The sequence below is a fragment of the Malurus melanocephalus genome, unplaced genomic scaffold, assembly GCF_030028575.1.
Source record: "Malurus melanocephalus ecotype Western Australia unplaced genomic scaffold, MMel_1.1 scaffold_464, whole genome shotgun sequence".
NCBI classification, from domain to species: Eukaryota; Metazoa; Chordata; class Aves; order Passeriformes; family Maluridae; genus Malurus; species Malurus melanocephalus.
In genome coordinates, this window is record NW_026623696.1 from 525968 (window position 1) to 541643 (window position 15676).

The 15676-nt window shown below is 49.5% G+C and overlaps 1 protein-coding gene across 2 annotated transcripts in view; it reads right to left on the bottom strand.

Annotated features, from left to right (window-relative positions):
- The window catches only part of CCDC50 (coiled-coil domain containing 50), a 41633-nt gene extending 27168 nt beyond the window's left edge, over positions 1 to 14465 (bottom strand). The window contains exon 1 of one of the 2 annotated variants that reach the window (XM_057380614.1): positions 14260 to 14465. In XM_057380614.1, coding sequence (XP_057236597.1) covers positions 14260 to 14308 — 49 coding nt within the window. In that variant the 5' untranslated portion in view covers positions 14309 to 14465. The remainder of the gene's footprint in view (positions 1 to 14259) is intronic. The other variant, XM_057380615.1, reaches the window with a different exon arrangement.
- Between the last annotated feature and the right edge of the window lie 1211 nt (positions 14466 to 15676).

The following is a 15676-nucleotide window of genomic DNA, read 5'->3' on the forward strand; positions in this document are numbered from 1 at the left end:
GCCCTTCCCATACCATTTCTGCACAGGGTCATATACTACTCTGATCCCCATGGTATTCAAGAGCTCTGTCTTGTCAGTCATGATGCTGGTAGTGCTGGCAGACCTTTGCTCCATCCTCCCCAGAAAGGCACACGTGCATAGGAGGACTTTAGCTTTGTCTTGGCCTTTTTTTTTTTTACTCCTTTCCACCCACACCCAGGCCACAAACTCCTCTGTTTGGAAAAATATGCACTACAGAAACTTGCTTGGCACACAGGCGAGAAAGTGGGAGGGTCAAGATAGCTCCTTGTCTTTTGACAGTCTTGYGCCAACCCCAGAAAAGTCTCATCTCTTTCACTGAGCTTTATTCCTACAATGAAGCAATGCACTTGATCCTTTTGGACTCAGAGGCCACAAAAGACTTCCTAAAGAAAGCATGAACACAGAACTAAAAGGCCAAGTTCACATACACTTGAGTTCAATAGACAGGCCTGCTTCTTCTAGCTGCTCCTCCAGAGAAGTGCTGGAAGTTGAGTCTCTAAACAAACAAGCAAAACAAACTCCTCCAACTGTCAGTTCTCAAACGCTAAAGCTGACAGCTGCTGGATGTCAGAGATATAAAGCAGGGACAAAGGCTCCTGCTTAGGTTGTTTTGAAGCTCAGTGCCTGGGCCAGGAAGCACATAGAGGCCAGGGYACCACCTTCCCTGGGGCAATTCCCAGCTCCTGACCCAAAGCCATGTAGGTCCAGTGCCAACCTCAACATGGCCATACAGCACCCAGACCTGAGGCTGTGCCCTGCCACTGCCTGTCCCACCTCCACACAACAGTGACAAAGCTGGGGGACACTGCCCTGGGGTGAGCCATGAAGCTGCAGGGCTTAGAGATGAATACAGGGGCTGGGTCCTAAACCAGCAACATTAACCCACCAAGACCCAGTACAGAGAGGGGGACGCTGAACAGTAACCAGGGATGCACACTGGAAGCTCCCTATTGTCTGAGTTCCCCAGTGCTCCCACCTCACAGAGGGCACAGCACGGAGCAGAGCTTGTGGTGGGGCAGCCACAAGCCCTGAGGTTTGCTCACACRTTTGGAATTATTCGAGCATTGCTGAAGAAGCCATTTGGCTGCACACACACTGGTGTTACAAACCCAARCAGACAGCTCAAGCACACAGCCCTCTCTTTGTGCTGCTGGAGCTGCTGGCGGGGCAGGCAGCACAAGAAGACCTTTCGTCACTGTCAGAAACTTGGCTGGGCTGGCTGCCTCCAACTCATCTGAGCACATTATTCTCAAGTCCCATCAGCCCGAGAACAATGTGCTAAGGAAGATGAGAACATCCCATTATGAACACAASGAAGCACTGTCAGACAGCCAGGTGGCAAAGGATGGGGACACCTGCACCTCCCTAGCAGATTTGGTGCTGATGGCAGTGCAGAGAACACCCTCACAACGAGACCCAGTACCCGTAGCACTGAGCCAAGAGCCACAGCAGCTGCAAGTGAGGCCAAGGAAACCAACCCTGGAAAACTCACATCCAACAATGAGGCAACTRTGAAATAATTGGAGATGTGGACCAGCCAGGAATGGTCTGAAATGAAGTTTCATCAGCACTAGTTCTCATTCCCTGCCCAGTCTCAGCAGGGTACTGCACAATCATTACTAGGTATTATGTACACTGAGTTTGTGCTGAGAAATAGGAAGGCTTCAGTGACATCAGACTCCATTTCTCCTCTCTGAGGCTTCATATTTAAGGGGAAAGAAAACCATTTCCTGGTTTTCTAACTGTATGTCTAAAAAAAAGGAAAGGTAAGATTAGCATTACCTTCACTATTGCAAATTAACTTGACTTTCCAACCCTGGGCCCTGGCTGGGAGCCACCAGGCAGTCAAACAAGCAGCAGGGGTGCAATCAGAGCAGCTACAATTGGCAAGTCCAGCCAAGCGTGAAGCATTCACAACAGGTTTACCATAGTCTGATYAAGCCAATCAGCCTTGGCACAGCAGGGAGCAGACCTGGAATACACCCCGGCACAACCATCAATAAAAGAAATGCCTGCCCAGGAATCCCAGTGGCTGCTACAGCCAGCATTGGTGCCAGCTGGGGAGGATGAGGGCAGAAGCATCACCCTCAACAGTGGTGGGATCCAGAATTCATGCATGGAAGAGGCAGATCACTTGTTTGAGCAATTCTTAAGAGACTCAGTGCAAGCTCCAAGCACAGATCTCCACTGGCAGTTCTCATTGGAAATATGCCTTTCTGTGCATTGGTGCATCTGAGGCTTTTGGAATCATGGCTGTAGCCCTGCCTTTATGGCCAAGATAAAAAAGTCCCTAGGTATGACAGCAAAATGTCATGAAATAACTTCTTCTATTTTTTATTCTGCCACCCATCTCACTAACTTTCTCCGGCATTATCTCAGCTCCACCGCTCAGCATTTCTAACACCCTAAACTGCTTCAAACAGAGTGAGGTAACCACAACAGAGGACCAAAGGCAGTCTTAGATGTTGCTAGTGATACTCAGGTGTGTGACAGTGGTACCTAACACCCAGGAATGGGTGGTGTGAAACATGCACTGTCTAAACAAGAGGATAGCCCTCACTGGCTTCTCAAGCAAGACTTACAGCAAAACACCCCCCTCATTTCTGCCTGAAGTCTTAGATCATGTTTTTACATCCACTGCAGGTCCCAAGGGCCCCCTTGGTTCACGTGGCCCAAATAACGTGTCCGGGACCTGGGCCAGTTCAATGACCCAGGGACCACAGATGTGTGTTCCAAACATTTCCTTTTGGGTCTCAAAAACCATCTCTTGCTCCCCACCCCCTCCACTCCCAGCATTTTTTCCGTCAGCATTGTGTGCTGAGTAAATCACAAAATAAGGTGTGAGTCATGCTTAGTTTAGAGCATCTGCAGTTCTTGAATTCTAATCTGAAGGACAGGAGGGAGAGGAAAGACAAAAGTAACATGAAGAAGCAATATCATCAGCTGAAAATATTTTTTAGGGCCTACAGAGSTGATAATTARGTGGYAAGTGGCAAGCAGCAAACACAGCCTTTTATAAGTCTCAGGAGGATGCTGAATTATGAAGATGCCTGCAGATTAGAAAGCAAGTTGGGACCTCTAAKAGACTCTTAACTAGCAGGGACTGGTCAGGCCACTCCAAGCCCCCAAAACCTGCAAATTATTTCCTTGAAACAAAGCCAGCCTGACCAAGCAGCCACCCAGCCAGAGGTGAGGGGCTACCTTGAGAGCAGCCTCCAGACAAAACATGCAACTGGGATAAAACATGCAAACAGAACCCCAGCAAAGATGCTCTGTGAGATACAACCTCAKCAATTCCCATTTCTGCCCTGCCTCTCCCATTGAACCAGGAGATTCCTGAGCTCCTGCTACCACATGTGGGTGCTGACAGATGCTGGCTAGGACATGTCTGTCTGCTGCAGTTACACAGATGGCATTCCTGGGACCTTGCTCACCAAGCCCCATCATGCCAAGGACATCAGAAAACTCATGGGGAGAAGGTGGATTCCAGACAGAGGGCAAGTCTGGGCAGCCTGAAAAAAGGAACAATTTCTGCTTCTCAGACACAGCACCAGAGCACCACACATAGCTGCAAGCTATGAAGCAGCACAAGGAGACGGGGTGACTCTGTGAGGAGCTGAGGGGTCTCAGCTGAATTCTCAGAAGTGTAAACATGCAAAATAATAATAATTAAAAATAAGAAAACAAATAAGTCACCAAACCACCATGCGTTTTTTACTAGCAGTCTGGGCCTGAAAGCTAAGAACAGCTTGGGATTTGGGAAGGAGGTTATCCCCTCTTCCCTGAGCTAAATGGCTTGAGGTCAAGGCCGCAAAACTTTTGTGCTGTCTGCACCATTCTCCAACATTAAGCTCTCACCTGCCCAACAATGCTTTAAGAACAAAGACTGTATGTATTTTGGAATCAAATCCTCAGAACCTGATTATATTTTTTTAACCTGCCTTGGAACAGAAATCATTAGCATTCACAAAGYGCCTACTCCAAGGCTACTACCCTGGCAATCTCACTTCCATGAACAAACCTGCACACTGTACCACAGACCAGTCCTACAGCTGAGAGAGCATCTGCTGAACATCTSAAAGCAGAAGGTGATGTGTTTGCAGGGTAAACAGCAAGCTGGAAATACTCAGTGAAAAAATAGCACAAAAYACCTCAAGAGGTTATCCTTGGAGCAAGCCCCAGTCACAAAATTTGGGAAGACTTACCATTCTACTTTTATACAGAAGGTTTCCATGTTTTTAATCACTGGATAATTCCATCCTACCTTGTTTCATCTGAAATGTTTTTAAATAAGAGCAACTTCTTTTATTCCCAAAGCTTAAAAACCAACCAATAGGTCAAGAATGCTAAAGAAGATCTCTTTGACTTCCAAAAGAAAATGTTGAGTTGGAGCATTTAAATCACAAAATCATGAATSAACTGGACAGGCACACAAACTTCAAGGTGGACATCCTTGCCAGGGGCAGCTTGGCTGGCTCGACACCACAGCCCAAGAGCAGACCTCAGGCAGCCAAACACTGCACTCACAACATCTGAGATGTAACTGGGACTGTGTATGGAAGAAGATAATCTCAATCACCAGCGAGAACAAAAGCTGCTTGTGTAGTTCATCCTCTCCAGCATTTGACACAGCTTCAGTTGACTCAGCTAATACCACATGTGCAAAGGAACAAGCAACAACAAAGGCAGGGAGAAGTTTTCCTAGAAGTCAGTTTTAACCACTGCTTCCCAGCCATGCACCACAGCAAAACAAACAACACTTGGCTCCAACAGCTGTGCTTTTACCCTCACGTTGCCCGAAGGCAAACTACCCACACATCACTGGAGAGCAGGGAAGGAGTTGCCTTCACCAGGAGAGGTCAAAATCCCTGGCTCATACAGGCCCCATGAGCACCACTGTAGCTATAAAACACACCTTCAGCTGTGGCCCATCGATTGTATTATACCCTTTTCTGTAGGGTTTTTTTGTTTCTTCTGCAGACAGGATGTCATGGCAGTTTTAACTTTAAGCCMAACACCACTCATTTAAATTGGTGTACGGGAGGAGGAAAAGAAAAAGTCTTTTTTCAAATGCAACTCAAAATAGCCACCCACTCAGAGAACCRCTGGGGCATGGAGCTTGCATCTCAAGAGGTTTGCACTGTATGTACACTCCCTGACGCCACACTCATCTCCAACAGCGATCACTAGATTCTGTTGTTCTGTTTAATTYAACTTTTATTTCAGCATTTTAGGCAATTGTCCACTACACAAAACTTTCTGAAGAAGACACTGAGTTTCCTAGATAGGCAAATTTTCCATTCTCTGATAAATACACACACTAAGTTTCCCAGACAGGCAAACCCCCTGTTCTCTGATGAATGCACACCCAAACCCCCTGTTCAGTTCAGCAGTTTCTCTGCAGAGAGCTGACAGGCCCACTTTGAGGTTCAGGGTGGCTTTCAGGAGCCATGGCACCCTGGATTGCACATATTTCAGCAGCATTTCTCAGTCCTCACTCAGGCTCTGGTGAATAACCTCACACCAAAAGAGGCAGGCAGGCAGCAGGGAGCAGAGATAATGCAAAGTGTCAGCTCTCCCAGGCTTCTCCTCCTGCTTAATCCTGAAAGATAATGTAGCAAAATACAAAGGAGACAGGATGCAAAAAGAGAGCTTTCAATGCCCCTCGGGTACAACTTCATGCCCTGACTCAGTTTGGTGGCTAACAAAAGGCTGACTGCTGGAAACCTCACACCCACACAGAAGGTGCCAAATGCCAAAAAAAGGTTCAAGTTCCTTTCTAAACCCCACAGTGCGGTTTTACACGACAGTGACCTGCAGTTGTGTGGAGAAACAAGAACCTCTGGAGAAAACAAGCAGCATAAAGACTCCCCAGAGATGTAACTTTCTCTTCAGCCCTTCAGTGACTAGAGCCAATCCTGAGACTGCTCCGTGGCTTGCAGCTAAACCAGAGCTGCAGCTGAAAGGACACACCACAGCACCACTGCACATTCAAACCAGCCAGGTTTTTTGCCTCCATATCCAATACCAAGAGAAGCAAAACTCGAGCCAGGATGGGCCTCCAGGCAGCCTCCCAGCCTTGATGGAAACCCTGCCAGCTGCTGCATTAGGAGCTGAAGGTATCTGAACTAATCCTGCAATCAGCTSCAATTCTTGCACAGATTCCTATCAGCTTCCTTTTCCCTAGAAAGGTGGCTGCTAGGATGCAAGGAAAGAGTCCTGCCTGCCACCTGTTCAGCTGCTGTCAGCATTGCAAAGCTGCTCTGCAAGAACACYCTTCCTCTACCTAATCAACCGAGGYTGTTAGGTTTGTTTCAAAACCCTTTTTCTTTGCTCCACCAGCTCCTCATGGGTACGCTCCCCTCTCCCCCCCTGCTTCCTGTGTTTAAGTTCTCCAGGTTTATTAGTCAGCTCTGGGGAACACAAAGTACCAAAGCTGGCCCCAGATCAGTCAAAACTCCACATCCATCTACAAGTCACAAATCAGTAAAGCTGCAGCACTAACAATACATGTCCCCTTTCCTGTCACAGCCTTGTGTTGGCCCACTGCCATTAATGCAACTACAGATTTAAAACACTGGCATATAAGGGTAAGAATAAGTCCCTGACAACTGAGGCCAGATGGACAGGGAGGCAGAGCATCCCTGCATCATTCCAAAGCAAACTGCTTTGTGGCATCTGAGCCCACAGTTCACACGCACAGCAAAGCACAAAGAAGAAGCAGGCTGGCAGCCTTCTCTCCTCTCTGAAAGCGCAAAATAAGACCCAGGTCAGTTAAGGTAAAATTTTTTGCTTTGGGAACTGTATCACCTTCAGGTGATATTGCATAGTCACAGCTTCTTAAAAGGAGAAAAAATTTAAAAATAACAGTTAAATCAGGACCAAGTAAGTTCACCTGTTACACAGCCAGAGCTGATGCTGTGGGCAATGCCAACTGCCTGGAACACCAGGTAACTGAGCACTGAGCTGGAGACAAACCCACTTCTCCACCTTGAATGAGGGATGTGTGGAATCCAGGCAGGGCTGTGCAGCCCTAGCCAAGGACCAGTCCTTTCAGCACTGCAAATCAGGTCAGGAGAGCCCAGCCTCTTCCCAACATCAACTTCCTTCGGAAACCTGGCGCCAACCAGATGGCCTGCAGGAGAGCACAGCCCTGAGAACTGCAGTGCTCTCTGCCTGCCACAAAAACAGCCGACACCCTGGTGCCTTGGAAAATTCCCAGGTCTCCTCTGAGCTGAGCTGCACCACCTCATCCCAGCTCCCAGCAGCAGTGCCAAAGGCTCCAGAAGACGCTGGTGAATTTAGGACATTAATCCTTCCCATGCCACCAGTCAGTACCCCACTAATAAAACACCAGGACAGAGGGAGAGGCCATTTCTTTTCACCAGGATGCTACAAGCAATKCTTGCCATATCCAGAACAGACATAYATGATAAGCTCAAATGCTTYTGCAGTGCAAAGTCATKGTGCTGTGCAGAGRTGGAGAMGCYTTCCACCCACACCAGGGGAGGCTGCCCTGAGCCAGACCAGCATTACCCTGACTCATGTCCTTCTGCAAGGAGCATTCCCAGCCAAAGCATGCTCCAGCCTCTTGTCCTGGATGTAAAGAGCCAATGCTATATAATGCAGAAAGAAATTCAAAACTGCCTTCTTACTGCCAGGAAATATTCCTGTTTACATCAACTTCCTTCCTCCCTCTTGCCCCATTACTTCTCAGGTCACTCCTGTCAGTATCCTTAAGGTATGTCTCTGTTTTCAAATACTTGWTCATTAATGTTCTTTTCCCCTTTGCCATTACTCACTGAACACCACACACTGAACCCACATAACATTTCCCCTTAGAGCTGGCTCCTYCAGCTACCAAGTTCTGGTTCAGCAAAAGGGCTCAGAAAAGGATGAACGAAAATGCACACAGGAACTCAGTTTTACCGCACACAGCTTGTTATACCTCCTTTCAAAAGAGAAGTGAAAAAAAGTGACTCACTTACAAACCCACTTTGACTTTCTGTCCTGAAGAGCACCTACCACAGGGCAGAGCTACCAAGAGCACACAGACCAAACTTCTACCAACCCGAGCCTGAGACAAAAAGATCTCACTATTTTAATTTGGCTGACAGAGCATTGTGGCATTGGTACTGTGGGTTGATGTGCAATTAAAATAATCACCAGTTGAGTTTCTGGAGCCTGACACAAAATACTTAGGCAGATGCAGATGGGCTGTGTCAGGCTCTGAGTAGGTTTTCATCTACACCCTTCTCCCCAGGGGGAGTAACACTTCTGGTAAGCTTAATTCACTGTGTGCCTGGGGTTACAGGGTACATTTTATGGGCACCCAGGCCTAACTGATCCCCTTTKCTCAATGCAAGGTTCACAGCAGCCTGCCTTGCCCCCTTTACACTGAGAGCCTGATGCTGCACTCCCCTGCTCTCTTTGYAGCACTGCTAAAAGTCTCTCCCAGCAGCCATGCAGTCAAGGCCACACAACTCTCACTCACCGAGCTGTGTGGTATCTTTTCAAGTACTGAGAAAGAAAACAGCAGGAAGGCTCCAATTTCCAGTTTGTGAAAAGGAAGTTTAAATGAAGTGTCAAGAGATTTCAACAAAGTCCTRTATGTGTTCTGTGGAAAAGTCAGGRCTGTAAGGTGAACAGAGAACATCGCTGACACAAGTCAGCCTCCAGGAGACTGCAGCTTTCCTGGTGGAAATGTCCAGCAAAYATGCCCTTTGCTCCCTGCAATGCAACCAACCAGCAGCAGAACAGCAACTGTATCTATCACCTTCTTGGAGAACAGCTGGAGGTCAAGTGCCACACCAGAAAATGGACCTAAAGCTTCTCAAGGTTTAAGGCAGTTTCACAATGGACCAATCTCCCTCCTCAGTCCTTCAGCCTTCAAATCAGTACTACACAGGAGCAGCAGCAAAGGAGCAGGAAGCCAGCAAGCTGGGGACACTCTGGGAAGGGGACAGGGAAGYAGGCAGGGACCTTGTCACTTTGTCCTATAAATCAGCACATTCATGTGAACTGAATGACCCTGAGCAAGAAAAAGCAAGTTTATTCCAGCAAAACAGAAGTTTCACACTGTCCGAAAGCATATCCCATTGTTTCTCCAAGCGAGGTTTTCCTCGTGCCAGAGAGAGAACTGGCCTTTCCTGCTCCTTGCAGCAGCCATCTCCACCTCTGCCTGGCACTCACTGACGTTTTCCATGGTCACAGGAAATGAAAGATTAAACAGAGGCCCGTGGTGACAGTAAACACTGCTCAGCTGGGATCATTACTCAGAGAGCAGCAATGGGTGATGGACRATGTCACAATGTCCTGGTTGTATCATAAATGGGAGAAACACCACCATGGCATCCCTGTATCCCCAGGAATCRGTGCAAAAATAGTCTGTGTCCCTTCTTGTCCCCATTCAAAAAAATTTGTCAGGAGCTGAGGAAACATCTCTGCAAAAAGCATCAACAGGAGTCTGGGAGCTTCTCTGTGCCAAAGACTGTTTTTTGAGTGATCTTTTTGCCTCAGTACAGCCTCCACAGCAGCCAGCAGAGGACAAGTGTTACGGATTTTAGGATGGGAGGAGGCAGGCCTGATTGCTCAGTTGTCTCTCAGAGCCAAGAACACGAAAAATGCTAATCCTGCCCATCTCTGCCAAGCACTGCAGACCCAGAATCACTGAATGAATAATAAAACTTTCACCCAGTTTTAACCAGAGATGAAATGAGTATCACAGCCTCAGCTGCTGAATTCATGCATGCTGGAAAAGTAGACCTCCTATTACCCAGAAGAGCTGGATGTGAACCAGTGACCTGTGTCTAAGTCCCATCACTCTCCACCTCCCCACTGCCCTCAAGCCATCCATCTTGCCTGAATTTTTCAGAGCCCCTAAACAAGGAAATCACAAAGCAGAAAATCATGATGCTGCAAGCAAAAGTCCCAGCTGGAGCCAAAGGGCATGGGGTAGGTGGCTTCACAATGACCTAGCTGACCCTCAGCTGCTCTCAAAATTGTTGCCCTGATTATACTAATCCAGTTAGAAAGAAGTCAATGCCTCTTTCACATGAATATAGCTGATAGCTCATCCCTCAAAACCATTCCCCTGAAAAACCCTTAAGCAGAATCTTCCCTCATCAGACACCGTGCCAGCCATCAACACTTCCTCAATTCCCTTCCACCTCTGACAGACATCAAATTTCTCCTGTCTGCTGTCATGTTGCTGAGCACAGACAGGCACCAAAGGTCTCAATATAAACCAGTAACCTCAGTCTGTTCCATGGGARCCTGACACATTGCACCTCAGAGCTGACCCCCTCCCCAGTCACTTGGAGAGTCAGCAGCCAGGAGGTTTTTATTGCAGGAGTCTCAGCACAGGTCATGTTGAGCTGCAGAGGTCAGAAGAAAGGTCTGTAGCGGAGAGGAAGAGGAAGACTGATGCTAACAGCAAACTTTTATTCAATTTATGCTAAGGCAAAAGAGACCCAGCCAGACTGCCTGCCCMAGAGAATGCCTTGCCAAGACAGAAAATATTCAAGCTCTTCCTGTTTCCCCAAGGTCACAGACAGAGCTGTATGTTTTATTGCCACGTTTGAGATACCAGCCTCTCAGGCAGCACACTACAACCAGAATTTGAATGTACAGCTCAGGAGCTCACAAAAGTCAAATCAGGTGCWTAACAAAGAGCAGAAACCACAGTGTGGGCTTTGTTGTTTCTCTCCAAGCGCAGGTGCCACAGCCTTTGTCAAAGCTGGAGCTCCAGACAGCAGCGTGGCAGGGTCAGTTCTAATGATCAGCCCAGAAACACTGCCCTTGCATTTCTTTACAGTACTACTAAAAATAAAACTCAATAAAAATACTTTATCCACTGCAAATTTCCACAGTTCTACAGAGCTGCACACTGCTAGGACAGACTTCAAGGTTCCCCCTGCCCCAYCTCTCCCTTTTTTCTCCTCACAGAGGATTCAAACAGGCAGGAAGATGAGGGGCCCCTGGGAGAATGCCCAAACCTGGGGGTTTTCTGCTGCTGCCAACAACTGATGGCTCTTGGAGACCACAATGTATGAGGGACTGAGCCTCAGACTGAGCAGACACACAAAGATGTTGTCTCAGACCTTTGGAAAGGCAACAGCAGACAGATACATCCTCCAAAGAGCGGCAAGGTTTGCACAGCTCCAAAACAGCTCCCCAGAAACACCTCCCGTGCAGCTCTGYCTGCCTGCATGCAGCCAGGAATGCTCTCGAGTCCAAGGGCTCATTTACAGCAGGCAGCCAAGGAGAGGGTGGAGCCTTGCCCAAACATAGCTGCTAGTAATGCATCAGGTCACAAGAGATGAGAGCCAGTTTGAGATCAAACAGAGCCCAGGACAGTTTTATTTGCTTTATAAGTGGCTAATTAAAATAATGTTTCCAGGATGTTTATATCACCAAAAGGCTCGCAAATGAGACCTCTAGTAAAAAAGATCTACACACACAAAGCTGAGCAATCTCCTGAGGCAGGTCAAAAGGGCAAACAGCAAAGGATGCTTTGCGAAAAGCAAATATGTCAGAGACAATTGGGAAATGAACAAAAATGCAGACAGAGAAGCACAGGCCACAGATTGCAACTAACACCAAAACCTTCAACAAATAACTTACAAGAGGTTTACTGACCACAGAGGTCAGATCCACTGTTACTACTCATGGGGAAATGCGTCTGTAACACCAGGCAGAAGCACAAGCGTTTCATTTCTACTAGGAAAAGTGTGTTTTGAGGTGTATTTTGCACCAGTAAACCCCTGCCTACAAAATAAACTGGACCAGCTGAAGCAGTTTTCACCAGCAAAATGCCATCCATATCAGGCCTTTGGTAATATAAATGCTTTGAGAGATAAAAAAGGAAAGTAAACAAAAGAAACAAGACTTCCTGCAGCACCTAGCTACAGTTATCAGATTTTCACTGCCATGATTGCACTGAAATGATCCCACTTTYAGAAGCGCTTTTGAGATCACTCCAGGAGAGGAGGACTCAGCAGCTGTCTCTCAGCAGCCCAGGCTACCTGCACACAGGGAGAACCTGGACACACCACCTCCTCTTCYGAAACACAGCTGGAAAAGAACAAAGTCCTCAAACCAAAACGATGTTCTTCATTGTTAATGAATGACTAAGCCAACCTTTACCCCAGTCAAAGAAAGGGAATGCTTTTTCCAGAAGGATCAACAGTGATTTCTCTATCAGGAACAATAAATATTTCCCGCAGCATGGCAGGCGATGCATTTCTTTTCCTTGGTTGGCACTGACACAAAGCAGGAGAAGACCTAATCCAAAGCATAGCTCAGTCTCAACACTTTCCGAAACAAAAACAAGTGATGCCATTAAACTGAAAGCGTGACACATGCCTGAGGCTTTGCAGAACATGGCTCAAACCTCATCTACTTTGCACGTTGCTCTGGGACACTACTTTAATCCCATTGCTATCAAGTAACAACAGATCGTAGTAACAGGACACTCTTGAAGCTTAATCCACACTATACCACAGGTGCAAATTTCCCATGGACTGGTTGAGTTACATTGCAACGCTGTAAATGTACTTTCATTCAGCATGTAAACCACCTGAGCTCAGTCCAGTTAGTTCAATTCAAAAATTAATAAYGGCAAATCAAATCCAGGCTACTTAAATTCTGAATATGAGTATCTACACAAGGATTTAATTCACTTTAATCAACCCACTGGAAAGGTTAATTGGATTCATTTTCTTGAGTAACCATGTGTGGACAGACTCTAAGGATGAGATCTTGACCACACTAAAATGACCAGTAACAGCTTTACTAATGACTTAATAGGACGARCATTAACCCCTAAAATGTCAGCTTCAGCTTTTGTTCCAGTAACACTAAKTGAAGCTTTAAAAGATGCCAAGAGGTCAAAAGGAACCCCCAGCTGCCTTCACAGACATATGTTTTCGACTCTTGCTTGGCTAAATCATCGAATTCACAACTGCTATTTTGTAAGAATTGAAATTTGAAAAAAAAAAATTAAACAAAAAAACAGTGGCAAGAGAAACAAGTTTAAGGAATTTAGGAATTTGAGTTGCTTGCTTTTAGGCAGAAAGCKCTCTATTACTAGAGAGCAAATCTAAACTAACTCGATTATGACAGAGCTTCTACTGGTTTATATCACAAATCGCTGTCAGAAAGAAAAAAAGTATCTCATACAAAGGTTTCTAAACCCAAAGCAGCTCCAGGGCACATTTAATTGAGCTCAAAGGCACACGTGTGAGGCAGACACTGCTAACAGGGAAGCCGAGATCAGTCCGGCCCTACAGAAGGTGAATCCGTGCTCTGAGCACAGGCCAAGCCAGCAGGACCCCAGGAAGCGAGGGGAGAATGGGGGTCTGCGGGGCGGGAGCGGCTGCTTGGCGCTCCCAGGCTCAACGCAGGCCAGTCTTTATAAAAAACGGTACGCTTAAGTGTTCACAAATGGGGCCTCAACATCAGCAGTCCCCCTCAAATCGCCACATCTGTGGATATTCACAGTTCCGCTCCCATTTTTTCAACGCCCCGAGCGGTCGAACCGTAAGCGCGAGGGACAGACAGACATTTCTGCTCGTCCATCCCCCGCTGGGTGCCCCGGCTGCCCCCTGCCCCGCGGGAGCGCAGCCCCGGCCGGTGCCCCCAGCCCGGCTGCCCGGGCGCGGCGGGGGGAGCGCGGCGGAGGCGCCGGCGGCGGCCTCGGCCCCAGCGCAGACAAAGGGCTGCGCCCTCCCCCAGCGCCGCTCCTCGCCTTCTCCCGGGGAGAAGCGGCGCTGCCAGCCCGCCCCCCGCCGCTCGCCCGGGGAGGGGAACCGGGAACGGGGCCAGCAGGGCGGCCGCGGCTCTCTGTCCGGCAGCGGAGGCTCTCTGTCCGGCGGCCGCGGCTCTGTCCAGCGACCGTGGTTCTCTGTGCAGCCACCGCTGCCGGTTCCCCGCCGGCCTCCGCCTGCCGTCCCCTGCCGCCACCCGCACGGCCGCCGGACACCCGGCACCGGGACACCGCCAGCCCGGGAACCCCGGTGCCACTGCCCGAGCACGGAGCGCCCCGTCCCCTCCCCTCCCGCTGACCCGGCTCCAAGCCAGCGCCCCGAGCCGCCGCGGCGCCTGGAAACTGTAAAATAATAATGTTGTAAAAACCCACCCCAAACCAACAGCTTCTGCCCTGCATCGCTCCCATCTCCCCCACACCGCCCCGTCCCGTCCAGCGCCCCCTGCTCCCCGCGCCGGGCTGAGCCGCACCTTCCTTGACTCCGGGCAGCTTGGAGTGGTCGATGCCGATGCCGGCCATGGCCGGGCCCGCGCCCCGCTGAGGCGGCCCCGCTGAGGGCAGCGCGGCGGTGCCGCCCGCGCCCCGCACCACAAAGTTGGGAGCGGATGGAGCCGGCGCGGCCGGGCCGTACGGCGCGGGAGAGCGGACAGAAAGCGCCGGGCGGGGCGGAGCGGGGCCGCCTCGCCGCCCCTCGCCCCCCTTCCGGGGAGGCGGACGGGGGCGTCCCGGGCTGCTTCCCCCTCCCCTTCCCCGGCGGGGCTGGGGTAGCGCCTCAGCGGCACGGGCAGCCTCCGAGGGCGGTTGTGTATACGTTTGGGTGTTTGGAGTTTTTTTTTTTATTGTATTATTGTTTCGTGGGGTTTGTTGGCTGCTCTGAGGCGACGGCCGGAGATCCTCTCCTAGCGCCGAGGCGGCTGTCAGAGCTCTCGGGCAGCTCGGGTCACCCGGCGCTCTCCCGTGCTGGATCGGGCTGCCTGTGCCCCTTCATCCCCAAACCATGCCACCGCCGTGCTCGCACTGTCCCGCCGGCCCGGGAAAGGCACATCTGTCCCCGTGCACCCTCAGAGCCGCTGCCCGGCGCTGTCACGGCCGCCGCACCTTGTCCCTCAGGGCGGGGGCGGTGACTGTGCTGGGACGGGCAATTCTCGAGGAGGGCAGTGCAGGCCAGAGATCCCTGGTCACGGAGAGCAGCCAGAGGCCTTTGAACCCAGCAGTTCTCTGCCACACGCGGGTCAGTGCCAGCTCTCAGCGGAGACGGCAGCACTGCCCRCCTCGGTYTGCCGGCAGCACAGAAACAGCACGGGATAATGTCCCATGGGCAAAGGGGAGAAGATAAGAGGAAGAGGATTTGGGGTTTAGGGATGTCTGAGCTCCTCTGGGCCGTGCTCAGCACAACCGGTCGCTTATGTCAACTGTTATGTTTAATTATAAGTGCGTGTAGCTGAGGTCTATGCAAGAAGAAGGTGAAGTTATCATCGCCACATTCAAAATGAGTGGCCTCCAGCTTCTATTCCGTGGCTCTCGTGCCACTGGTGAGTAGGAAGATACAGAGGCGGAGCCCATTTCCTGCTCCTCCTCTGCAACAGGCTCTGGGAAGCTCTGTACCCTGGCTGACTGGGATGGGAGCTGGGAGGGAGACAGAGTAAGATGTCAGATGTAAAAAACGCCCATCAATTGTATTAAAAAGCAAAAACATTAAAGAAAATTACCACCCCCCTCCCCCCCCCCAAAAAAAAAATGTTTCCAGAGGGTTAGCCTTGTGCTACTCCAGAATTTTCAAGTTTTGTTTTCTGAAACTCGGGAATTATCTGTCCTTAACTGCATCCCTTTTGAATGATATTTCACCAACCCCAATGTGGGTATGMAGACTGTCTTTAATCTGACAAC